General features: G+C 37.1%; 1 protein-coding gene across 1 annotated transcript in view; it reads left to right on the forward strand.

The window, feature by feature from the left end:
* Nucleotides 1-1,690: 1,690 nt before the first annotated feature.
* Nucleotides 1,691-27,871, forward strand: part of ITFG1 (integrin alpha FG-GAP repeat containing 1) — a 68,680-nt gene continuing 42,499 nt past the window's right edge. Inside the window, exons 1-7 of the mRNA XM_008638921.2 lie at nt 1,691-1,799; nt 3,221-3,366; nt 5,145-5,202; nt 5,807-5,881; nt 7,401-7,495; nt 19,519-19,580; nt 21,425-21,509. Of these exons, the coding sequence (XP_008637143.1) occupies nt 1,705-1,799; nt 3,221-3,366; nt 5,145-5,202; nt 5,807-5,881; nt 7,401-7,495; nt 19,519-19,580; nt 21,425-21,509 (616 nt within the window). The 5' untranslated portion in view covers nt 1,691-1,704. The remainder of the gene's footprint in view (nt 1,800-3,220; nt 3,367-5,144; nt 5,203-5,806; nt 5,882-7,400; nt 7,496-19,518; nt 19,581-21,424; nt 21,510-27,871) is intronic.

A 27,871-nucleotide genomic window follows, 5' to 3' on the forward strand; every position in this document is an offset into this window, starting at 1 on the left:
GCTGGTTGCTTGTACCATCTCCTGGTTATGTTTGATGCCTCTGCTGGTAGTTCTGGGCAATGAGTGATCATTCCCCTAATCACCCGCTGCATTTCCTTGGGGAATTTGGGAAACTTCCGTGGTATTTATCCCTGATATATATATATGTGTGTGTGTGTGTGTGTGTGTGATATATATATCTGCTATATATCACACAGATATTCATCCTGAAGACCTCTAATCTACATAATTGTTGTTTGTATGGAAACTGTTCCTGTTTTTTCACACCCTCCAATGCACTTTTTTTCTTTCTTACTGTCCTCTCATATCAGAAAGAATACAGAACTGCAAACAGCATTTAGGATTGATGTAGTGGTGTAGTAATTCTTTCTTCTGTTCATGTAATAATTTTTAATAGTTAATTTGTTTTGACTATTGGTAAGCACTGAGCTGGAATTTTCATATATCTATCTTTAATGACCAAAAAAATCTCATTTCTCAGTGTTGCAACTAACTTGGAACCTGGTATGTGTAAAAACCCATTTGCTTCTTCATCCTCATCATTACTTTACCAAATAGCCAATAAAAAAGCAGGTGAGAGTCTGAGGTGTGAAATGGGAATACCTGGACTGTTCCACCAGTCAGCCCCCAGATATGCTGTCCAAAGCTGAGGCAGCCAGCACACTCCTGCCCCTCATCGTGTGCCAGGCCTTTCCCCCATTCAGGAATGTGTCCCATCCCTGCCGGGTGGGACTGAGCTGGTCTCCCCTGGCCTCTCTGAAAGGGCTCCTTTTCAGTTACTCGTGTGGTGGTGTAGTCTCCTTCTCTTCAACAGGTTTCTGGCAGGTGTCTTTTCTTCGTAGTGAGGAACCTTGTAGTCTGCTATTTCACAGCTGTGAACTCTGCTACAGAACAATGCTCTTAAAAAGTACTGTGGTAGCTCAAGTTTGGAGCCTTAGAATTGTTCTTTTATAGGTAATAGGTTTGTGATGCTGCAGGTAGGTTTATCAGAGAGTGAAGGAAAGAAAGAAAAAATACAGTTGTTTCACTGTGAGCTATTGTTTTACTTACAGAAGTAAGTGCATGTGTATTGTGGTTTACTGACTGAAAATTTTATTTCATCATTGAGGTTAAAGTTCTTCTTTCTCTTGCCTAAATTTCAGTTATTTCTGCAACATAAAATATGGGCTTTTATTTAGATTGTCCTGAAATAATGAAATGATACTTGCTTGTATCATTGCCTCTACGTGAGGAGATGCTGCAGGGAACCAAGTAACTTCTGAGTTTCCTTTAAAGTGCTTTTGGCAGCTGACATGGGAAAGCAGTATCAGATCCTGCTATCGTCAAGTATTAAACGAATTAATTTGAGTTAGCTTTTAAGCTTTAATTAGTTTTGTGGAACTGCTGCCTATTACTTTTCCAAGTGTAATATTTCTTAACTCATTACAGAAAGTTTTATTTTAAGTGATGTGATAAAAATGACAGAGAGAAGTTCTAACACTAAACCCCCAAAGAAGATTAGTGATATTAGCATTCCTTTGAGATGCAACTGGCTTTAAATTGGGTTAAAGAAGTGCTCCTTTTCCTTCCTTTTGAATGAGAAGGAAGTAGTGGTATGGGACATAACCACAAAGCTTTTGCTGTTGTGGGGAATGGTCATTTGGGGCACAGTTGTTTCAAGGTTGGGTTTGTATATAATCCATTTACAGTCTTCCTCTGTTGCTCATGGTCTTGCTTGCTTTGGCAGGAAATGAGTTGGTTATCTTCTTGGCTGACCAGAAGGAACCCTACTTCAAGCCCCGTGTTAAGCTACCAATGAAGTAAGTATGGATATTCAATGCTGAAAGAACCTAAGGCTGTTTTCCTTGAAAGTGCCTCTCTGCACTCAGTGGGAACTGACTGCAATTGTCTGTGCTCTTGTTACCTCTTTGACTTGTTCAGTTTGCCCTTAGAGCTCTAGTTCTTTGACCAACTTCCTGATTCATTTCCTGATACATTTTTGTTTTGTTTTGATTTTGTGGGTCAGATGACTGAATTTGTGGAGATGAGTTTTGTCATTCATGTTGTTAACTAATAAGTGTGACTTCCCACCCCTTATGGAATTTTTATGGTTTAGGTTTTGTCCTCAAATTAGTATTTAAAATACCCATATATTGAAATATTTTTGCTGTTGATTTGGATCTTTATAATTTTATTTCTGAGTGAAGCAAACTGTCATTCCATATCATACATAGGTCTCTGTGGTGGGTATCTTTAGTCTCAATCCCAAGACATGTTTTCAGGGAAATTCATGCAGTTGTTGTAGTTACTAATGGAATCCAGCCAATACCATCTGCTTTAGAAGAGATGTGAAGATTGGTGTTCTGGTATTTCTATGTAGAGATCTGTTCCTTTCTCAAATTTACATGTGGCCTTTAAAAAAACATCAATTTTTAATAAATGTAAACCAATCTGTTTATGTGCATATATATGTCTAGCTTTAATATCCTGTAATGCTATTACAGTTATTGCTTATGAATAATGCTTACCAATAGTATTATGTTTGTTAAAAGTTAAATTGCTTTTACAGCTCAGCTTCATCTTCTGTATTCTACATATTTTTATTTTTCCTTATTCCCTCCTGTCGTGGAAGGAACTAATTTGTTTAATGCATTAGAAATTACCTGCTTTTAATCCTTAACAGTGATCTGTGTTTGTGTGTGTAAAGCAGAGTCTGAGTAGGTAAGCAATTAAAAAAAGATAGGAAGAACAATCAAAGGTAGGAAGGAGTGGTAAGACCTGGAAGAAGATAGGAGGAAATGGCATTGTCTTTTAAAAAATCTACCTGTGCCTGACGCCTGCTGTTTAAACAGCTGCTGTTGCTTTATGTTCGTGCTCTTGGAATGAAACCAAAAGATCCTGCTCACTGAAACACATTTTAGAGGACTGGTTCTACAACAAATGCAAGGATTTAATGACGTGTAGATAGCATTAACAAACAGGATATGGCTGAAGAATGCCTGATAGCTGAAGTTTAGAGTTAAAATGTCATTTTCCTTAGACAATGACAGCCTGTCAGGTGCCTGATTTTGAGATACTTTTGCAATGGATAAGGACTTTATCATAAATAAGGTTGTGGAAGGGTAGTATTGTATTGGACCAACTAATTATAATTGGGCAAGCCTTTGGCCACACAAGTGCTTTTTTCAGGCACACCTTTTTACAATTATTTGCATGTGGGGGCTTTTGTTTTTAATTCCAGATCTCTCGGTGTCACCATAACCAGTGTGGTTCCTGGAGATTATGATGGAGATTCCCAAATGGATGTCCTCCTCACTACCCAGGCCCCAAGTCATGGCAAAGATGAACTTTCAGTGTTTATTTTCTGGGGACACAACCAAACGTTAGGTGAGTTGCTGAGACTGGTTCTTAATAAGACTGTTAAACTTCTTAATTCAAAGTATTGTCAAGAAGTTACAACTCATTTTTACAGTGTCGTGATTTTTATTACAATTAAAATAGGGATTAGCAGCTATTCAGCTTCACACCCATATATTATCTTGCTGTTAAACTGTGTTCAATAATTAATGAAAGAGAACAATGCTAAAATGTTTGCACTGTATTATGCAACAGATATAACCAAACATCATTCTAATTCGGCAGTACCTATTAACTGAAGAGCTGCTTCTCACAGCTCCCCATCATGCATGTCTGCTTCACAAAGACTATCTTAAAAGATTTATCTTCAGTTTAGAATGCACGGAGAGCCTGGTGTGAACTTCAGTGCATCGATTTGCAAGTAGCATTCCTAAACCTACTATCAGTAATATAAGTTATTATATAAGTAACATATACTACTATCAGTAATATCAGTGATACCATAATAAGTAACTTATATTACTATCAGTAATAAAAGTTACTATGAGTAACGCTTATTTATGTTAAACCAAATTCTTCAAAGACAGTGACACACTTAAGTGGGTGTTGGAAGAGAGGTTTCTAGAGTCTCTATTGCTGCAAGTTTTCAAGAACCTTGGAATGAAGTTTTCAGGAGTCTATTAGCAGTGTTCCTGGTATAGCTGATCCTGTCTTGGGGTAGAGTCATGGACTGTGTGAACTCTTGAGGTCTGTTTTGTTTTCTGTTGACTTTGCTAGGAAAGGGTTTCAGGAAGAATTTATGGTTTGAACAAGGACAGATAAGCAAAAGAAGATACTATTTGAGTCCACAAAACCACTGAAGAATAATCACTATTGTAAACAACTGTGTTAAGGCATAGTTACAGGTGAGGCACTTTTGCCTTGGATACCATTGCTTCTGGCTTTAATCAGAGCTGAACCAAGCAACCTGGAAAAGTGCAATGGATCAAATATTAAGAGAATAGCAGATATCTCTAGTACTGGGAAGACTATGAGGACTCGGATTAAGTTAATCTGTCTTGCTTCACAAAAAAACCCCAGATATTGGCGGAAGCACAAATATGAGGCCTGGAAGAGGAGTCAGAGGTTAAAAATTCAGGCAGTGGTTGGTATGTGCTGAGGCTACTGGGAAGGTATGGGGTGTCTCCTTGGGTAATAGAAGTATGACAGACAAGTCAATAGGAGGGGACTGTTGTATAAAATGTGGAAATTTTAAAGACAAAACATTATGGAGAGAGGAGGGAAATGGGAATAATCTGGCAAGGAGTTTGGATTACAAGTAGAAGTGAAGTCTAAGGTGATAATCTGACTGGAACTTAGTCCTCATTTCCCAGTTAGAAAGTCTACCTTTAATGCTTATTTCAGATACTCGGTGTGTATAATTAAGAGTGTTTTTTACAGTGACAAAACATTAAACAGAAGTCTAACATAAAATGTTAAACTTTTAGCCTGTCATCATCCCAGCTGTTTCAGATTTCCTATATCTGTGTGATTGCATTCATACACAGAAGTAAGTTTCACTAAGATCTACTTAGAATAATTTGTTGAGGAGTTTAGTGGAGAGGGAAAAAGCCTTCAGTATTTTAACTATAACTCATCTTTCCTGCAAAATTTCAGGAAGCCATTTAGTTGTTTGTATTTTAAGTGGTGCCTTTTTTAAAATCATAAAACTGGTGGTTTTAAATGAATAGAAGAATGGTGTCTTAGTTGAAAATGCAAATATCAGAATATATTGGTAACCGAATCAAGTTAATGTTTTCTGTTTTCAGATCTTAACCATAAAACTATGTTAAATAAGACTTTTCATGATGAGCCTCTAGTAATGGAGTAAGTATGACCTACTTTTTTAGAAAACCATATTTACAGTGGTGACTAAGAGCAACTTAAATATGTTTTAATGCTAGAATTTGAAACACATGCTCTTTATCTTTTAAGGACAGGGTGTTTTGTGTAATGTTAACTGATCTAACAAAAGATGATGAACCAAAACAGTTACCTTTACAAGTCTTGTATATTATGTTATCCTGGCAATAGTAACAACATGATCTTATAATTTCTTTAATTTCAGTACTCTGCGTTATTCGGAAAAAAAGCTATTCATTTCTCAGTGAATTTTGTAAAGCAAAAACCTTAGTGGCTTACCAAAATGAGCAAATATCCCTTTCACAATGTGCTTGCCTCTGTGTGAAATGCTGAACCAGAGGGGGGGGGAAGTAGATCTGGAAAGCCAAACTACAGGCAGAGTGTGAAATACTGATAGACCTTTGCTGCTACCAGCAACTCGGACAAGAGCCAAAATTCAGATCAGACTCACAGCTGAGAGTTCTTCGTGACTCAGTGGGAAAATGTACAAGTATTGAAAAATTTAAGAACAGATGGTTTGAACTCCTGTAGTTACTGAAGTGGTACTGACATTGTTTTCTATTTTCAGCTTTAATGGAGACTTGATTCCTGATGTGTTTGGTGTCACAAGTGATTCAAATAAGCCGCAGATCCTGCTAGGCGGGTAAGCTGAGGGCTTCAGTGTCAGCATGGGCTTGGTAACTTGGGGATTGTGCATCCACTTGTCATTAAAGTGTAAGATTCATGTTCAACTCATCTGTGCAAATGGGAATCTTCTTTCTGTCCATGTATCGTCAAACAGTCAGTGACACTGTGCATCTGATCTTTAAAGTGTTATTTTATAGGGCATTTTAAGTAGACATTCTGTGAGAGCTGAGACAACAGAACCCCTGATATTTGACATCAGAAATAGGAAAGTTGTTTCTTGGAACAATTAGTTCCAAGAAGTTACAGTCTCATTTGTTTAGTACACTTTTGATATTTAGTATTATAATCTGCATCAAGACACAAATAAACTTACTCATCATAGCTCAAAATAAGACTGAGTGCTGTAGGTAACAGCATAAGCCATGTCTTGTACATGGAAAACAGCTTTGTCATCTGCTTAGAAAAGCACTTTTCTATTTTAATCTAAAATGTTTTAAAATATTTTCTAGATCTGTATGACAAATTTAATTGGCAATCTTCAAGACTCAATACACAGAAAAACCTAGAGAAAATATTTAATTATTTCTTTAAGATTAACTGATGCATTTTAACATTTCTAAGACAGTTATGATCTCTGGGAAGTAATCAGAATATTATTTCTTTTTTTACCATAAAATTAGTCAAGGAAGATAAGGGCTTCAATAATAGGTATGTAATGTCACTGGAATAAATAAAGCAATTCCAGACTAGTAGTAGTAGTATTTGTGCCTGCTGTTGTACAGTGCACATTGAGATTTTCCTGAGTGTTTTAGCTAAGGGTTCTGAAAGTTACAATCTGATGATTCAGCCACTGTGACTTTTGAAGGATTTTTTTGCACTTCAAATCACTGCTAATAGGGAGGTTTGCTGGAAGTTCAGCCATTTTTAGAACAGAAACCAGCAGGGCATGTATATTAATAAATAAATAGAAGTATCACCTGCTTGGGAAATTACATAATTAGCTAGTAGTCCATCATAATGTGAGGGTTTAATTCATGTGTTGATTTTTTAGTGAGCTGAAATAAAGTGTATTTACATGCAGCAGGCACAAGTTGCTCTAACAGCATGTGGTCACTTCTGCTCAGGTTTATTAATCAGAAAATAGATTCCAGAAGTACTCCAGAAGTCAAGCTGCTTGAGGAAACTGGGAAAGACAGGGATCAGTGTCTCAGGATTTGCATTACAATTGGAGCCTCGGCACTAACTATAACTTTGTGGGTAGTGATAATGTTTTGTGCAAAAAAAAAATTGCTTTAGAAAGTTCATGAAATGGAACTGAAGCCCCTGTGCTGTGAATCATCCTCCGTGGAACTTTTCAAGCAATTACTTGAATTACTTAGTATGTTGTAAGCTAAGTAGTAATTTTATCTTAGCATTAGGAGAATATGATTTCTGTCCAATTTTATTTAAAGTTTCACAATTTTTAAAGCTGTATTATTATGATTAACAGTCCCTACACATTGGTGAAATGTATTGCTTTCTATTCCTGTCTGTAGGAACTTGTCATGGCACCCTGCGTTGGAAACTCAAAGTAAAATGTATATACCACACTCTCATGCCTTTATAGATTTAAATAATGATTTCACTGCTGGTAAGTCATAGAAGTGGTAAATGCCATCCTAAAAATAATTATCACTAAGTATACAATGTCATGTATTGCAGCTTCCTTCAGTAATTATATGATACTGCTACTTCTGATTTGGGTATTTTAATTACTTAATTCTAATATCTGAAATCTGAAAATTCTGGGTTTTAAAAAACAACTTTTAAAATAAATAGCATTTTCTGCTTCTTGATGATAATCATAACTATTGCTTGTTCTGAATGTTGTGTTCATCCTTAAAGTGTTGTTTCCTGCTCTTCACAATGCTGTACTCTAGTATTCAGCTGGCAACTGCATCAGGGCTGCAGTTTTTCATCTTGAGTCTGAAAATAATTTGATAATTTGATTCAGCAGAATGTTTTTAAGACTGGACTTAAATTTTTTTTTCAAGATTTCGTTATGACACTGCTTTTATTTTAGTGCAGTTCTATCACTGATAGAATTGACTGTATTCTTCCTTTATTTTGTTTGGGGTATTTTGTCAATGCAATCCAGTTACCATGATGAATCTATTTATCACTTACATACCTGGCTCATACTTCCAAGCACATTTAAATATTGTGCTAAACTTAATTTCTTCACACACTAAATTAATTCTGAAGTGCTTTATCTTCTGCTAGGTGTGCAATGTACATCAATTCATATATGGTAATTTTGGAAAGAGAGCTTATCTTTTTCCTGTTTATTGCATGGGAATGAGAGAGGAATGAGTCCATAAATTTAATTAAGATGCTTATAAACATTGGGGATTAAGTTAATTGCTTTAGCATGCAGTCAAACCTTAATATTCAGTTCTGGCACATTGCTATGTGAAGCTGTCAAGTGGAAATTCCAGCTGGAAAATTAAATATATGGTTGCTTACCATAATCAGTGTCATGTAATAACCAGTTCTAACACACTTAGCTCTAGAAGCATTTTGGAATTTTGTTTTAGTGGCATAAGCAGCATAGATGAGTATTCCAGGTAGCATTTTAAGTTGAGTACATTGAAATCTAAACACCAAGGTGAGTAAAAGTAGGAAGTCTGAGTTTCTTACATTGATCGGTCACAGATTGATCAAATTTTCAAGGTTGTTGACAGCTGCCAGGCTAAAGAATGTTCCAAGAGTTCTAGGTAGTACTGCTGGTATGTGGAAGCTCCTCTATTAAAAAGAAATGAGAGTCAGTATCTTTGTGTGGGTAGTGCTGGGAGCTTTTATGGATTCACATCTATTTTTATATCTCAAGATGTGAGTCGAAGCTTCTGTGAAGCTCTTCCCATAAAGATCCTGACTTTTACTTGCTTGTAGCAGCAAGGCTGTGACTCCTCAGGCTGAGGTACTACATTACAGTGTTATGTAGAGTGCTGTGGGAAGTGTTATGTTACAGGAACCTGGGGAAAGTTGTAAGGAAAATAATTCATTCTCACAAGAAAACTGGAGAAAATATTACAGTATTATTATTTTTTAAAGTAATGTTTTACTTCTAAGGTGGGAATGATACATTTTTTTTACTGTCCCTATCAAGATGGGACTAACTGGGAATAAGACATATGTTGCTGAAAAGTAGTATCAGTATATCTGATATTTCATGACTGATGTGTTTTTCCAAGAGTGCTTCCTGCCAAAATGAAAAGTCACCAATCATCTGGTCCTGCCTGCACATTTATGGCAGTTTTCTGACATCAGCTCTAGTAACTACTTGGAACTGGGGCTGCTGAGGAACACAGTTCATTGTCGCTGGGGTTATTAAGTTGATCCTACTCGCCGTGCAGGATTGTCAGAGCCAATGTAAACAGAGGGAAAAGGTTGACTCCTCTTCTAGTAGCAGCAGTTGTAGCCTGCCTTTAACCAAGCATGAAATTGTACCTTGAGTCTCACTGTGCCTCTTCCAAGAAATACCTGTGCAGTGTTCTCACCATGTGTGCTCTAATTTATGTGTCTGTACAGAGCTGGGCAAGTGACTCATAGGTAGTCATCAGAGTAGTCAGGTGATAGAAATTAAGGGGAAAAAAGGGCAAAACAACAAAAGCTGTAAGTGTGTGTGCTGTACTGGTGGGACTGTGGTGGTAAATGCACTCTACCAGGCAGGGCAGAGGCAGTACTGGGTTACCAGTGTGTGCCCACAAGCAGAGTGTTTTTCCATGGAGCCTGGCACTGCTTGGGTCACAGAGAGCTGGTGAGGAGGAGAGCATTCCTGTGACTCAGTATTCACCCACACAGCCATTCTTCAGTTGGAACAAAGCCTCATTAAGAACAGGGCTTGGTGCACATTAGAATTGTATTAATTAAAAGGGAGGCATTGACGAGATGCAGGGGAATAAACTGCCTGCTGAAATCATGTGGTCTGAAACACTTAATAATCATGGCATTTGATGCTGCTGTGGGACTTCTGGACTGAAAAATTCAGGCTGTTTACTTGCAGGCAATGCTACTATTCATGATTATAGAGTTGCACCTAATAAAGGATGCAGTGGTTTTTTTTTTTACAAATAGATCACCAGGACATGGCATTTTACTTGTTCTTGGTGGATTTTTTGCAGATTTTTTGAAATATTTTTCTAATATTCTGCAATATTTTGGGGCTCTTTGTATTCTGTAACAGATGCAGCCAATTTGATGAGTTTTTGCTGGGCTATTTTTGGCAACTCTATCATTATAAACAGCTTAGGAGATTTAAAGTGTGCTTGACATTAAAAAAACAATCCTCTCTGGGCTAAGAAGCTTTTTGCTAGTTTATTGCCTAACCCGTTTTCAACCTGCTGATATTAAACACTCAGAACGGAGCTTTTAATTGCCACACTTCTCATGCTCTGGGTGAAAAGAAGTTGAATTGTTATGATTTCATTATATGAGCACTTGCTTATAAAGATGTGTTTAATCCCTAACAGTGCTTCATGAAAGGCTAACAGTGTAAGGATTTTATAATCCAAAAATCCTCTAACCACAACAAAGATAATACTAATCTTTCTTGGTGAGAGATAAACTGGGCTGTTTTGGAGGGTAATGCTGCTGCTGTTCTTAAAGAAAAGCATCCTCATGCAAAAGTCTCAGCTCCCTATAATGATTAACTCAGTAAGTAATTCTGAGTTACACCAGGAATTTCAAAAAAAAATGCAAAAATTTGCAGTACAAAACCTTTTACCAAAGGGTCTGTATGTGCTTAATGGATAAACTAAATACAAAACTTCTAAGTGTCTTTTGCATGCATATTAAGCACATGTTGCTCCAGGGAGGAGTATCTGGTTTGTAGAGTGGCTGAGTTGGGAAGAGATGTCTGGAAATGGTCTGGTCAAGCAGCCTCCCATCACTGTTACTGCTGGTACATGCGCTGAGAGAGGCTGCAAGATGAGGAGCAAATGTGGTGGTCCTTGTTACATCAGGGCTACTGGGTGTCTAGTAATTCATACTCACACTTGTCATTAATACCTTTTAACAGCTGGCTTAGGAAAATAATCTTGAAGCTGATAATAATAGGCTTGGCTGAACAGATTAATGTCAAGTGTATTTTATAAAGCAAACAGTCCAGGAGAGCATTTCCAAAGCAGGATCCTAAGTAAGAGGCCTGTCTTTAAAATGTCACCGTTGAAATTTTTAGGATAGTGATTATTTTGCTGTGTCTTTTTTTTTTTTTTTTCTAATTAGCCAACTTTGTTACTTTTATTGTAAGCGTCCTAAAATGTCAGATGTTCACTTAGGGCTAATGCTGTCTTTCTAGGCCAAAAATATAGTTCCTAATTGCTTGGGGGAAAAAAACCAGGATTATTAAACAATAAATTTGTTTGCATTCAAAGTTACAAGTCTTCTACCAAGAAGTCAGGCCCTATGCATAGTTCTAAAGTGCTCAAAGGCATGAGACAAGCTGCCTTGGACTGTGAATCGCACTGTAACTTCATACTGTACATCTGTCAATGTATCCTTGAATGCTATGAAAAATAGCTGATGTATTAAATACTGTGTCACTTGGTTATGTGATTCCACAGTTTGGAAATGCTGGTTTTACAACTGATCTTGTGTTAAACACTAGCACATGGTGTATATAATTGGAGATTTTTCTGGAGCTGTTTATATAAAATGAAGGAAAAATCACAGATTTGGGTTTGGGAAAACTAAAGTGGAAAAATCATTAGTCAGAAACAGCTTGCTGTAAGCTAATTGTTAGTCTCTTTACTGATTTCTGGTGGTTAATTTTCTTATGTTGTTTTGCTTTGGGAATTCAGAAACCTAATGTACCAGAACATTAACAATGTGTTTTCTTTTTGATTCCCACTTAGTTTAAATGCGTAAATGTTAATGTACCAGAACGTTAACAATGTGTTTTCTTTTTTGATTCCCACTTAGTTTAAATGCGTAAATGTAGATAGTTTTCTTCTTGAAAATCAATCATTCAAATCATAGGTGATATTTCTGTTGTAGTCATTTAAACCTGGATTCCGAAGATATTGTAATGCTCAGTGTCAGATTCTCTGGTCTTATTTTCAGTGAGTTTCTCTTCATGGAAGCTGGCAGCCTCTCTGCAGCTCATATTACCAGCAAAGCTTATTTTCTGCAGTAGATCAGCATTTATTCGCTATTAAAATAGCTGGCAAACAAAGTATCTGAGTGGCATTTTAAAACTTGGATGGGGTGTGGGGGTTGTGTATATATATTTGAAGTCAAACTGTTCTCTCTGGTTTTGCCCCCTCCCCTACATTTCTCCCAGAGCAAATATTCAGTAAAGCCATGTCACTGTGTGTCATTCCTTGAAGAGCTACAATTTTTTAAATTTCTTAAGTGTTTTAGCTCTGATAGCAGAGTTTACAGCAAATAATGGAGGGAAAAAATGTATCATATAAGATAGGATATATTTCAGAGGACTTTAGTCTGTAAAGTTTTGTTTGTTTTTCATTACTTCAACTCTTTACATGTTTGTTATCTCTAATTAAAAATGCTCTGGGTGATATGATCTCCTGTCACCTCCATTCCTCCACTTGTTCCTTCACAGTGTTCAATACCATAGAAAGTTCCTGCTCATAAAATCAAACCAGAGCTGGAATTAGCTGCATCTCCTGCTGCTGCTGGGACTGGGCTGCTTTTGCCAATGGCTTTACTCATCGCTTTCCTTACAAAGAGAACCAAAGGATGGGTAGAGATTGTTAGAGAAAAGGAAGAGTTTTAGGTTTAACTTCTTTTTCCTAATCTTTCTAAAGGAGCCCATAATCTCTGCTATCTGCTTAGCAGTTTTAATGCCATTATGAACTGTCTCAGAAGCTATTCCTTTTGCAATTTTTAATTATATACTGATATAACTATATACACCAGGGAGTTATAATAGTATATTTTTATGGGAATCAATAACTTAACACAGGTGAGAAGTAAATTGGTTCTGCCCCAAATAGCATTTTGTTGAGAAAACATGAATGTAAAAATGGGTTCTGAAAACACTCTTGAGAGTTGTCATTTTCTGTTCCTTGAAACAATGTTGTTGCCCTTATTCTGAAAATAAAGAGCATTTTCTGTCTGAAAGCTCATGTTTGAAGTGCTAAAAACCAAAAGGATAGTCCCACCTGTTCTGTGTGTTCAGAAGCATAAATCTAAAGCTGAAATCTAATTTAAAGTTCTCCGGTTAAGCAAAGCTTTTGAATTAATATATATGAATTCTTTCTATTGTAATTTTTAATAATGAAAGGGATTTTAGTGCTTAGTTATGTTGTTTATCATTGTTTATCACTTGTTTTACTAAATAGTTCCAGTAAAAACTTAATAAATTTTGAAAGACCCATTTGAACAGAATAAAGTCACAATCTCTTATTATATGCGTATTTCTTAAAAATTTACCAACACAAATTAGCTTGTTTGGAACGTATGAAGTCCTTTTGTTTTGCTTAAGTTTTTCAGAGGAGGAAGTTACTATTTCATGTAACTAGCACCAAAAATTTGTGAAAGTGAACTGCAGGCTCCTTAGCACTGGTACTTGTAGCCATGTCTGTGTTATAACAGCTAAATCATACAGCCGGGCAGTAGATTATTCCATTTGCTCTAGGACAGTCCTGATCCCAGTTTGACAAATCTGAATACCTCATGTAGAGGGCTTCTCTACCTGAAAGAAAAACTTATGGGCAGAAGCATGAAACATGTAAGATTTTGTTTTCTCTTTCCATGTAGTAGAGAAATAAAGCTGACTATATCCAACTTTTTTGTATAAAATTAGGTTTGTGCATACTAGGAGTATTCTACAGCTAAAACTGTATAATTACAACTAAAAAAATTGTAAATAATGTTTTTAATTTTGGTTTTAAATACTTTTTTTCCTACCAGTGTTCAATCTGTAATATAAATAGAGGAAAGTTCTCTCTTACTTTGCCTTAGGTTTTATAGCATTTAATGTTTTTAATACAGTTGCTACATTACCATTCTGTCAACACACTGCAAAGCAGAGATTTTTAATTCAGCACATTATTTACATGTAGATACAAGCAGGCACGTTCATCTCCAAAAGTAACTTCTGGTTAGAGAATATGCACAGACACCCCTGTTCTTCCACATTAATGAAAACATTTTTAGGCATGTTGGGAGTGTACACATGTATGTTGTAATTGACTACTTGCCTTGTCCATGGTGATAGTGTTTATAATAAGGGCACTTTCTCCCACCTCCTTTATTAACTTAAACTTCTGAAGTGAATTTGAAATCAAGCAGTAATTTAATGTTGCTTGTACCCTGGTGGCTTCTCAAGACAGTCAGATGCTGAGGGTTTTTATTCTGAAATAAAGCCCTCTGACATTAAACAGAAAGGTCAAATCAGTCATTAGTGAAATGAATGCTCCATCTAAAAATAGTACCATTTTTTATAACACTCAAAAGTGACAGAAAATAACAAGGATCATCAGAAGTAAACTTGGAGCAGGTTCTATATAGTTCGGTTTTATTGCAATTTCTAGTTCTAGTAAGTAAAATCAGTGGAAGTAGGGTGAGTTTGTAACAGTACCAGTTTTATTTACTGTTCTGATTAAAAGATTCATCAAAACTAGGAGCCTGCCAGGGATGGGGCAGCCACAGCTTCTCTGGGCAACCTGTGCAGGGCATCACCATCCTCACAGGGAAGAATTTCTTCCTTACCTCTAACCTAAACCTGCGCCCTTTCAGTTTAAGGCCATTCCCCCTTGCTCTATCTCTGCATGTCCTTGTCCAAAGCCCCTTCCCAGCTCTCTTTAAGTTCTGGAAGGGGCTCTAAGGTTTCTCCTCTCCAGAACAGCTCCAACTCCCAGCCCATCTCCCCAGGAGAGGTGCTCCTGCCCTTGGATCCTGTGTGGTTGCCCTTCTCCAGGTGCTGGGTTCCCAGTAGCTGATTATCTTTAGTGCAGATCGGTGGTTCCTGAGCCCCATGGCACAAATCCCATGCTCTTGGTGCCTGAGCTGGGCCACTGTAGACATTAGTAGGTAGGTAAAGCTCCTTTAGATATAGTGCACAAGCATTGCCAGAAATGTGGCTAGTTCAAGATGGGGTGTGCTGTATTCAAATTACAGTGTTAGTATTTATGGCTGTGTCTGGGGTGACTTGGACATTGATACAGGATAGTTCTAAATGCACTAAATAAACTCAATGCAGTCTAGCCAGTCAAGTTTTATGTAGCTTTTGGGAGAAATTTTTCAGTCTTCAGTGGACCATATGTTGATACAATATTGAAATTCTCTGATCCTATCATGTAAAGATGGATGGAAGTGCTGTGGTTCCTCTATAACGAGCTTTAGGTTAGAGCTTGGAACACAGTACTTGAATAAGTTCCCTTTTACAGGCAGAAACATACATTCTAATAATCTCTTTCCTTTTTTTGTAAGAATGAATGGTGAATTCAGTGTTTTTCCATATATATGTTAGCTGGTGACCAAATGTAGCAGAACTTGGATAGCAGCATCTTATTACTAAGCCAGTTAAATTAAATTATAGCCAAATTCACTCACCAACTCACTTTTTAGGGTAAGTAAAATGCTAGTACACAGTGATTTTGTGTTGCAGCATTATCAGATACCTTCTGTATTAAGTGTTTGGTATATATTTAGTCTGATTTTCATTATTGTAGATCTAAAATGCCAGGTAACCTCCATGCTTCCTTATTGTATTCCCAGGCTGTTTAATTTTGTTGATGAATATTCAAATTACTTATGTTGTATTTATGTTAATCACTGGCTGTTAAATCCTAAATAGGATAGTGTATTTAAATGTGAACACACTTTACTTTGCATTTGTTTAAGAGAGAGGTTTTCTCTCAGGCAGTATTGGTTTTTTGCTACTACTTAGCAAAAAACCATTCACTTTGGCTGTAGGTGCTACATCTCAGGAAATCTGCCTGAATCTGGCATCGAGATCTTCCACCATCCCAACTATTGAGTATTTTCCTTATCTTTGCTCCATCATGTCACAAATTAAGGACGCAAGAAATGCCCTGCAGGCTTAGTCTAGTCGTCCATCCAGCTAGTTCAATTCTTTTTCTGACAGTAGCAGCAGGAAAGTGGATTTTTTTCCTCTTCCTGTTTAATATTTCCATTTGTATATCTACAGAATCTACAATTACTGTAGGGCTGTTAAAGGTACCCCCTTGTTTTTAGCATCCCTTCATGTACCTGTTGTCTAGTAAAACCATCACCTTTGTATTCTGTTACTAATTGCTTGTTGAGCTCCAGATTAGTTGATTTTATAACTTCAGATTGGAAATATCTCTCACTGTGCTGTTGTTAGGTTCATAAGAATTTGAACACCCCTCAATACCTTGTCTGTGCTTTTTAAATGTAGAGATCTTTATGGAATAGATTTTGTTTCTTACAGCTGAAATTGCAACCTGAACTGCCTTCCAAAGGCAATGTGCAGCATATCTATGCACAAGTGACTTTTGCTGAGCATATGTAATATGATAGGCATTCCTTGTAGGAAAAAGGGACTGAGTATTCTTGGTATAGCCAGAAGCAAAAAGTGTAGAAAAGATCTGTGTCTTCATTATTGTGTAGCCCCAGTACTGATCATACGGATATTAATGCATTTGTTGGCTCCATCTGTTCTCCTGCAGCTCTTAGATATTTAAGAATTTAGTTATAATAGATATGGAAAGCCATAGCAGTGAGGTGGGAGATATGTCATGGACCCCATTCCTTTGGAAAGGAAAGGCTCGCTTTGCTATGGCTGTTAGATATTTATAGATTGCACAGATTCTTGTTTCCTCTCTGAGATAATCTTGGAGTTAAAAACTTACATAGTCAAACCAGAAAGAATCATAAAGTAAGGTAGATTGAAAGTAACATTTGGGAATTAACTGGTCTAGAACACTGGTCCAGACAGGACTTGCTTTTTCTTACACATTTCTTTCACAAACTTGGGAGAAAACACTTGTAATTCTGAATTATACAAATCTGTGAATAGTTCCTTGAAGTGTCTAAATTGCATTACCTTTTTTATACTGCTGCTGCAAAGAAATGTTTTTGTTTGGTTTGGTTTGACATCTCTGACACTCTTGATCAAAATGGAAAATTACTTGTAAATAGTAACAATTTGATTTGGTTGCAGTGCAAGAGAGTTTAATCCCAGAATCATGCATGAGCATTTCAAACATGTAGCTTCTAAGAAGGCTTAAGGATAAAAAGGAGGACAATTGGCAATAAGGTACCAGTGGGATTGGTTCAGAGGGCTCTAGAGCTAGAGGTGGTGTTGCTGTACCTGTATTAAGTTGTCCTATGGGAAATCACAGCTTGTTTCTTTATGTAAGAGCAGCGTGGCACCAGCTCCTCTGCACTATTTTTAGATTACTTGCTCTCTTTGCCTGCCTTTGCATTTTGCCAGTGCAGTGTGATATTGCAGCAGCCTTGGAACGGCTCTGCTGTGTTGGTTCCATTCGTTCTATATAATGTTGTGTGCCTTGAGTTAGGAAAAAGGAGACACGGAGAGGAACAGAGTGCAAAAGTAATTTACTGACTTTGGAGAAAAAGTGGTTTGGGGGCAAGAGTTTGGTGCAAAACAGGCACACTGACAGGATGGCAGGGAAGAACTTGATTAAGTTCGAAGGCAGTGCAGGGTCCTGCACCTGGGAGGAACAACCCCAGCACCTGCACGAGCTGGGGGTGACCTGGAACAGCTCTGAGGAGAAGGGCCTGGGGGTCCTGGTGACAGCCAGGCTGTCCATGAGCCAGCACCGTGTCCTTGTGACCATAAGGCCAATGGGATCGTGGGGGCCTTTAGGAAGAGCATTGGAGCAGGTCAGGGAGTGGGGCCAGTGGAGGGTGACAAAGATGATGAAGGGACTGGAGCATCTCTCTGATGAGGAAAGGCTGAGGGAGCTGAGCCTGTTCAGTGTCAAGCCTTGATCTAGCATGGTGACACTGGGTGAGTTATGTCTGGTGTTGGTAGCCATGCCACTTAGTCTCAGTCTGGGATAGAGTCCCCAAGTATGTATAAACAGTGGGAGTGCTGAGTTACTGCTCCCCAAGATCTCCTCTTGCACCAAGGACTGAGCAGAGAGAGGATTGACTCAGCAGTGAAGGTGGGAGGTCAGCTCTACAGTGTGAGGCAGAGTCAGAGAGGTGCTAGGGAAAGGTTACACTGCAGACAGAATGGCTGTGAGGGTCACCCAGCCAGCCCCAGCTGGGGATCAAATGCTCATCCTTTGCTGGGTATTTCAATAGAACACTTCAGAGCATGTTGTGGCATAACCCATATGCAGCATGGAATATTTCAGTACCAAGTACAGCAAGGACAACCCTATTTGAAATAATTATTTAAACCTCAAAAACATTTTTCTAAGATGTAGTGGCATTTTGGCCTGTAGGAAAATTAGTTAAAGCTTCTGTTATTCCATGTTCCTCTTTTACCCTCCATGAATGTTTTGGATATTTTAATATTTTTCTGGTTTATATCTGATAGTAATCAACAGTATTGCACAAGTTTCCTTCTAGATGCAAAGTTAATATTTGAAAGTGTATATAAGTTTTCTAACTTACATTTATGCTGTCTTCAGATTATTTTCATTATTTTTGACTCTCCTTCAAGAAATCCTTAAGTATCACTGTAATTCATTCCAAGTGCGCTATCATGCTTTTCATGTGTGTGCTGTAAAGGAAATGCCCATTTCACATATTCAGAGGAATAAAATTAAATGGTAGAGCTTTTAAGCTGTGGGAGAGAAGTCTATAAGCAAAATCTTTGTTGGTTTTTGTGTGTATGTGGGATTTTTGTTTGGGTTTTGCTTGTTAGGTGTGGGGAGGTTTATAGTTTTGTGGTTGTTGTTTGTTGCTGGGTTTTTTTTCCCTGGAACACAATATCCCTTATTGTGCCATTTGAAGTTCCCTGTACGGCCAGCCATCTACCTGCTTATTCCGTAAAACAGTTTAGGGTAAAGCATTAATATTCTCTTTTCTTTTTTTTTTTTTCCCCCTGAAAAGTAACCATTGTGTTCTAGCTCAAAGAATGGCAATTGAAATTGCCGGGAGGAAGGAGACAATGAAAAACAAGCTTTTAAAAGAGTAGTTTTCTTAAATCTGGATTTCTTAATACTAGACTTAATTTTTTCTTATTCTTCAACCTCCACTTTTTTTTTGTTTTAAATAAAGGCTTTTTCTTTCCATTTTCCTAATTTGGGGACTTTTCTAAATGGTGGTGAATAAGCTTCTGTTTAGGCCTTGCCAGATAAATCCTTTGAAGCTCTATTTTGCACTGTTTTGATGTTTGAGAAAATTTTAGTGTATAGGAAGCCAGAAATATTTCTCCATCTGCTTTTCTTCTCCTGTCAGTAGTGTATCTGTTGCTTAATTCGACATATCCCAAATAAAAGGCTAGTTTATATTTATTGATATTTATTTAAACAGAAGAGTACAAGACAGGAAAATAGTTTTGAGGGGTATGTTTTTAATCTTTCTTATTGTATATATTTACTTCTAAACATCACTGGAATATATTTGTAACTTCTAAAAGATAGGTAATATTTTTAAAATTAAATCTGTTTACTAATTGATTAAATATTTTTGTATGTAGTCTACTGTTAAATATTTTATTTCTCTTAAATTTTCTTACAGATTTGTTCCTTACCACATCACCAAATTCCAAAACCATTCAGTTTGAGACATGGGTAAACAAGGTAAGAGAAAAAACACAAATAACCATTCTGTTGAAACACAGACAAGTTACAAACCCCAAAGAGTCATTTTGTGACATTTATAGTGATTTATAGCTAAGAGACTGATCAGTTTGGTTTTATTCTTAATGTCTGAAAGATTAAAGTCAGCTTTTTTCTGACTGCAGGTCTTGGGTAAGATTTTCTGGGACGGAGGCTCAAATGTTGCTTCTGACTATTACAATACATGTGCAAGTTACATTTGGGGAAATTCCTTTGTGTTAACTAAATATCATAACTGAAATTCAGGTTGAGGAGTAACAGATCAATGGATTAACATTTATTTATTTATTGAGATTCTGCTTTTGTATTGCCTGACCTGGCCAGGGGCATCCTTTGTACCTTGTTATCCAAAATGACTATAGCTAAAAGTTCACTATTTTATGATAATAGAAAGTGCTTAATGTGTTTCTTATTAGCTAAGGAATGAGTTTTTGAGGGTTTACCTGAAAATGCATCCATCCTATCACAGTGAGTCACTGTAGAACAGAGTCTTGTCTGAGATAATGTGTAGGAAGGAGTAATGAAAGCAGTGAGTCATGGATCTTGCTCTTACAGCTTTAGGTAGACTTTAAAAATCACCGGCTATTAAGTGTTTGTAAGTACACAAGGTGTTTGTCCTGTCTCCCGTTAGTGGGGGTCTTTTTTAATTTTCTTGCAAATACTAGACTGCATTATATATTTTGTATTGATAGATTTGCTTATCTTTAGAAAGAATTCTGTTCTTTGGAATCAATCAACCCAGTAAAATAGGTCATACATGTGAAATGCTTGTACATGTGTATGAACCTACAAATACCTTAACTGATCCATTAAAAGCTGTTAAATTGCTCTTTGTAGAAAAAAGTAGTTCCCTTCACTGATATTTGCCTATACAAGATATGCTTTTGGGGCCAACTAAGAGCAGGGCCTCTTCTATTTCACTGCATGGAAATGCATCCATTTTAATTTTTCTCATCAGAGTCATTATAAATTATATGTCAAGGTAAAGATACATAGTCAGACATCCAGTACAAACAGTACTGTGTCCAGGGTTGCATGGAAGTCTACAAACTAAATATGACATGAGTCATGTTGGATATGGATAACGGTGCTCCGTTCCCAAGCCTTTGGCTCCGTGCCTTCCTGGGCATTTGTGGCAGAGCACTGTGCAGGAGCTGATGGCAGTGACTGGGGACATGGGCCTTGGGTCATCTGACATGGCTATGAAAACTCAACATCTTAAATGGGTTTGTTCAGCTGTGATCCAGTTCTGTGATAAACAATGATCCAGCACTTTTCATCTTTCTGATGGTATAATGGACTATTACTTTCTGTAGGCCTGGATTTTAATAACAGATAAGTAAAACAAGTTCTAAGCCAAACCTAATATTAAATCAGTTTATTTCCTAATAGAAGGCAAATCAGGACCCTATTTTTAACAGGTGTGTAGGTGTGTTGTTATATATTACATATGTCTATAAATTCACATGTCAATATGCAAAAATGCACAGTAGTATTCATAATCACTTAATTATCATTTAGATAATGTTGCTGAAATAATCCAATCTCTTCCTCATAGCACAGCAAAATATATGGAAATCGTATCTGAATATTACTATTGCTGGATTTCCATAAGAATACAGGAAGGCTTAGAAATGCAAAAACTCAGTCCTAATTTTTGAAAAGTGCAGTTTTTTCCATAGCTGAGATGTCTCTTATCTGCTAAAGCCCTTCATTAGTAATCTGTTTTTTCTTTGGTTCAAAAGTCAGTTTTTATCACTTAGTCTGCAATTCAGTCTTTCCATCATCTTTGTCCTGTTTGCTAGGATGGGAACTTCTCTAAAACTGGAAGAAGTAAGGAAATGCCCAGTGGTGCCAAAGTCGTTGGACAGTCCGTGTTTGCAGATTTTGGTGAGTTTTCTTCTTTTACACTGACCTGAGTGTTGCTTTCTCATGTTTTGGTTAGGTACTCTACACTGGAGAACAAATAAAGGTGTTTAGCTCTAAATGGAGTTTTTATGTTTCTCTGCTTTTTCTGCTTTAATGTGTTATGTCTATTTGTAACTCTTGAAGTGTCTGGGAAAAATTATTAACAAATTCAGCTTTGGTTTTCCCAGTACATTCTGCCTCACGTAGCTAATTTTTGTTGCTTTGAGATGCTTTGTTGCTTTAAACTTAATTTTATCAAACATTTGTCATGATTTTTGGTTTTTTCTCTGATCTTGTTCAGAAAACATTATCTGACTAAATGTTTCTAAATTCTTCACTTGTATGAACTAATAAAGACAAAATATAAATGAAATAAAATTACTTGAAGAAAGATTGCTGGAACACGGTAAAATCTTAATGGTTGTAATTGAAATTTCTGGAAGGCCTTTGGACAGGAGAAAAATTTAATTTATATGTAAATCTATTTTTGCAAGGGTTAGTGAAAGCCTATGTTTTTCTATTAGAATGTACCTTTCCAGTCAATTGTGGCTTATCAATGTGTGTCATGTTACAGAGAATGGGGCATGTTAGTTTTGTAATGCAAAAAATACTATTTTTCTGTGCACTAACAATTTTCCAACCAGAAGCAAAGTGTTGCAGGCCTGATTCTGCTGACATAATTGACTGTAAATAACTGCTTGGAAATGTAATTTTCTGTATTTATTCAACACGCTTGTTAACAGAGACTGAGCCTGTCTTTAAATGTTGTCAAATGGTAGCCTTGTTTCAGCATTTTCTTAAAAATTTATTTTAAAGAAAATGACAGTTTTTAAACTTCTTAGACCCAGGGTGTGACTCACTCTATGCTGCCACTTACAAGTGTTTTGAGGATGACATGTGAATGCAAGACACCTCTGCTGGATGGGTAATGGTCCTTAGATCAGATCTACAGGGAATGAAGTAAGGTAGAACCTGAACTGTGCCCTAGGCTCTTCTGTGAAATGTTTACCCCATTTTCTAAAATCTTTGACAAAGTTTTAATACAATATTTTACTATTTATCTTCAAGTTTGAATACTTATCTATATGGTATATGAAGGAAAGAATAGAATAATACAGTTTTTGCAGTTAAAAAAAAACTAAGTGTGCTGGGTCTTTTGTAATCATTTTCCAAGCTGATGTTCTGAATAATGTGTCTTAATAGGTACTAAATAGAAATTTTTTTATAATTTTTTAACAATGGCAATGTGAAAAGCTATCTTAATGTAGGATAATTTCATGTTAGGTGGCTAGCGAGCCCAAATGATACATCATAATTTTAGAAAGTTATAGTAATTAATGGAATTTTAATAAACCCTGGGATAGGTTTGCAAAGAGAAGTGGAACTGTTCCAGTGCTAAAGTTGAAATTTTGAACATGCAGCTAAATGGAGTGTGCAGCACTATGGCAGGGCTGAGGTTGGGAGAAACGGCAGCATCCCAGGGGCTGCTGGGCTGGAGTTCCAGCACCACTTGTTTAATGCCCTGCTCTGCTAATTATCATCAAATTCATAGGCAGAGCACTGCTGTGAGGCAAGGTGGAGCAACCTCTCTAGTAAGGGTGAATATCAGAGAGCAAGTGTGTGCAGGGATGTAAAAAATACCTGCAAATCAGTGTAGAGGGGCAGCACATCTGCCAGAGCAGGGAGAGGCCAGGGACCACCAGTGTCACCATGGAGGAGACACTGACCTTCTGAACTGGTTACTCTGAAAGCTCTCAGCCCCTTCACCTCTGAGAACACTCAGATCTTGCCATGTGAGGGTCCCGCTTCCTCGTCATGAACAACTACGTACACACCTTCATCTTCATTCCAGATCACTCCACCTTAGCCAGAGGGAAGGATGGGAAAGGTCTCGTGGTGTTTCTTGCCCATGAATTTTTCTAAGTGAGTGAGAAGATTGCTATAAATGTGTGCTTTGATAAAGGAACAGAATTCATGCTGACAACTATGGAAATACTTAGAACTATGATTTCAAACCAGGGTACAAATTGAAGAAGAGCATCAATTTTTTTTCCCTTCCATCTTCTTAGCATTAATTTAAGACACTTAATGCAACAAATAGTTACTTTCTCACTGAACAAAGTTGAGGATGTTGAAGTGAATATGGTACTAAAGCAGCATATGAGTAATGAAGGGATATAATCCTAAACTCCATGTTCTTTATGAAAGGCAGTCTGAAGAAAGTTGAATAATATCCCGCCATCCAAAAATCATACTTAGACCATAATAATTGGTTGTGAGAGTGGCTGTACAGTAAATGGTGGTAGGAAGATAAAAAGCTTTAATTTTCATTCTGGTATTTTTTGTTCTGCACCAGTCCAACAACAAAGGGGAAAAATCTCACATTATGACTATAATGCTCTATCACAGTAACTGCATTTATTTACCCACTGTGCTGTGTCTGCTTAAGTACTTCAAAAAGCTGGCTTTGAGCGTACAGCTGCATGTACTGAGCTGGAGTTAAAAGACAATGCATTATTAGAAATGGATTGTCAGACTTTAACCTCTCCTGTTTTCAGTTTTCCATTTCAAAAATGACAGAATAATGATTGTTGTAAGTCAAAGGAAGTTAAGGTATGATGGTTTCCAGTTTGGAATAATTTGTCTATCTGTAGTGGGGCCTGATTGGTTGCACAACAAATCAGAATACCACAATGAAATGGAAAATGAGATGTGTTAGAAGATTGTGCTGCCTTCTACCTAGGCAGGTTTTGCCAAGCTGTGTGTGATGTGGAATGTGCTGTACACTCCCACTCTGCTCTGCCACAGGCATCCTCCTCTTGGCACTGGGATGCAGCCACTGGCACTAGAAATGTTCGAAATACAGGCACAAGCCTCTGACATTCTTACTTCTGGGTTGCCTGCCTCTGTTTTTCTTCCCCTTCCTTGACATTTTCTGTACCTCACAGCTGATATGCCAGCTTTGCCATTTGCTACAGGTCTCAAAGGGTTCTGTATCTCTGTGCTTTCTCTCTGCCACTTCTCATGAACTTAACCTTGTGCATGTTGGACTCTGCAGTGTTGTCAGGTCCAGATGTGAGCTTGGGGCTGTGCCACTTGGGCTCCTGCCTTCCCTCTTACACCCACCTTTCTGCTTGTGCCCTGTTGCACTCCTGCAGTGCAAGATTCTGGTTTACTGATCACACCTGCATCTTAGCAAAATAAGCATTGTTTCAAAAGGTCACTTTGTCTAACATTCTTTCCTGCTTCTGAAAATTTTATTTGAAGTACCCTTTCCAGCCATGAATATTTGCCTGTCATTTGAAAAAAGGGGAGAGCTTTGTATAATATTCTGACTGAGAACTTCCAAAAACAACTAATTTGGGGTAAGATTTCCTTTCTTGAGCTACGCAGGTTGAACAACAGCTATCAAGTATAAATTATTTGGATAAGTGGAGTTGGAAAAAACAGCAATTAGGTGACTCATGAGAAACTGTCACAGATGTTGGTATAATATTAGTACCAAGTGTTCCTGAAGTACTGAAAAAATAAAGATATATTTTTTCATTAAAAGAATATGCAAATGCATGTTTGTATATATCTGAAAGTCTACTACAATTATATATATATATATCTATGTGCGTATATTTTAATGGAAAATTACATAGAAGAATGTGTGTATATATCAATACATTTATGGTAATGGAGTAGACTTTACACTTTATGTCTAAGTTGGAACCTCTGTAATAAGTAGCACTCCCCTCTTTTACATGATAGCAGTGATTCGTACATTAATCTGGCCAAAGGACAGGGAACAATTGACAGATTTGTATTGCCCTTTTAAAAATGAATCAGAAATGCTTTTTGACGTCTCTTACAAATGGCATTTCAATTGATTAAGGTGAGCAGAGTTGGGCGCTAGAGGATTCTGCACTTATTTAGCTGCCACATTGCTCCAAACAAGTAAGAGCTCTTCATTATTACTTTTTCTATTCTTTTCATGTCACTATGGTAATTGCAGTGCAGTGGTTGCTATAGCAAAAATGATTAATCCTGCACTGTTGTTATCTGTGAGCCAGCAGAGGATTTTTATAAGATCTGCTTGTACTGTCTTTAGAGGAAATCATAGATGTTGTCTAGAATTCTGATAAATACTTGCAAGTATATAGAGAGTTTTATTAATTGTCACTTAAAGGACTAGGAAAATGTATTTTTAAAGAAATTGAAGGATTTCAATGGGACAATCTGAAAATGAGTGATTTTTTTGGGATGAGATGAATGTGAACCATCTTTCGGACACACAAACCTGCTATTTTCTTGTTAATTTAAAGATTAATGACATATGTTTTTCAAGTAGTGAGTCAGAAATGATTAGCATTGTGCTGATTATACAGTCCATTAATTCATTTCTATAGGAAATTGGTGTCATAATTGCTATTTAACTATGATTGGTTCAGTTGGATAGCGAGATTGATAGATCATCCGTTGGTATCTGAGATTGTAAAAGTTTGATTAATCAAACTTTTGATTAATCAAACTTTTGATTAATCAGTCATTGGTTTTGCTTAGTTAGGGCAAAGAACTTTGTTGTGGCCTGTATTTAAATGAGAGTAAAAATAGCTTTTTGAAATCAAACTTCATCATGGTGTCCTCATAAGTAAATACAGCACAACTCTTCCTTTCTCTTGGTAGCATTTAGTTAACTCAGTCCTTTATTTTTTAGTTACCACTTGGATTTCTTAGCTACTGCCCTTTCCCGTCTCTAATTTAATAAGTTTGCGTTCACCCCTACTATGCACACTTGCTTGCTTTTTGACAAAACATGGGTTGGGTTTGTTAAAGTTCTATCAAAGTCTTTTAGAGACCTGAACTCAATTTTTTCTTGTATTTGAAATCCAGTTATCCAACTAATAATCCTAAGAGAATCTTCTCTGTTCTCCCCCCTACCTAGTAATCGAACTACTTCATGTATGTTAACTACTTGTATGACATGTGGTAGTAATTATCACTTTCCTTGTAGGAAATGATAGCTCATTATTGCCAGTTAATTATGTTTAAACAGGATAACATAGTGCCTAACCTTTGGGGGTTTTTCAGCCTTTCACTGCACTGTGCCAAATGCATTTTGTTGAAAGATTTTTATTTAAAGTAGACCTTAATTATCCTGCAGCTGAATATACTTTAAATGCACTGCTTTTCTGCCTGCAGTTGCATTTTGATTTTTTACCTTTTAATTTTGTCTGTCAACTTCATTTTAGCATCTGAATTTCTTTTTTCCTTCAGAATGTTGCATCCTCAGATGCAGTAGCAATGTATCAAAGGGAAATTTTAGTGGTACATCTGGTAAATAACCCCTTAAGAAAACCATTCTCCTTTGAGAACTGTGTTGTGAAAATATTTAGTGCTCCTGTAGAAAGGATTCTGTAGGAACCTTAAGGTGCAGGATGACAATACTTCTGTGTGTGAAATGCTCTGCATATGAGGAAAGCTGGGTTTACTGTGATCAGTTTGGATGAAAAAGATATGAAAGTTGATGGAAGTGAAGCCTTCCGAGTGACTTTAGATGTGGAAGAGATTCTTTTAGTACCAGATCCACTTCTGAAACAGCAGTATATAGAGCCATACCAAGTTAACTTGTGTTTTGAGTCCATGAAAGCGTATTTAGGAGCTAAGTCTGTCTTATTTTTTAATTGGTAACCAGTAATGCTCTTCAGTGATGCCTCAGTGTTTTACATGTAGTTCCCAAACTGTGTCCGTTTCTGAGGGGGGGAAATCAGGTTCCCGTATTTCGCCAAGGTCTTTCACATGTGCTGACAAATGCTAGTATCTCCTGGGAAAAAGAATTGCTGTTGCTTCATGTTAATTTTTGTCAAAGGGGCTTGTAAATTAAGAATTACTTTGCTTTCTTCCCAACAATAAAATTGGTGGAGTGCTGCTTGTGTCACTTGTTTATTCATTCCTTGTCGAACAGCTTCATCACAGGATTGAATTCATGGTTGGTGTAAGAGGAGCTCTCGACCCGGGTTGAGCTGACCCAAGGCAGTTATACCAGTGGCTTGCCTTGGTTACTGTTATCCCTTGGTTTGGCAGCACCCAGAGGTTTGTTGCCATGGGAGCTTTGAACATGTGTAATATCACAGAGCTCCAAACGTACAGCAAGGCTTGGGAGTTTGTTTTGAAATGAAACAGGTGAAACAAGCAGCTTTCAGCATAAACTGCAACAGGAGTTTCAGTGATGATTTTGTTTTGTGTGGAAGGGGGGTTCACACTGTATTTAATGCAGTTTCTTTTCCCTGCTTGGATCACATTTGAGGCAGAAGGCCGCACTGTTGGCTCCAGTGCAGCCTGGAAGTCTCTGTGTGCAG

This window comes from Corvus brachyrhynchos, unplaced genomic scaffold, assembly GCF_000691975.1.
Source record: "Corvus brachyrhynchos isolate BGI_N302 unplaced genomic scaffold, ASM69197v1 scaffold26, whole genome shotgun sequence".
Lineage (NCBI taxonomy): Eukaryota > Metazoa > Chordata > Aves > Passeriformes > Corvidae > Corvus > Corvus brachyrhynchos.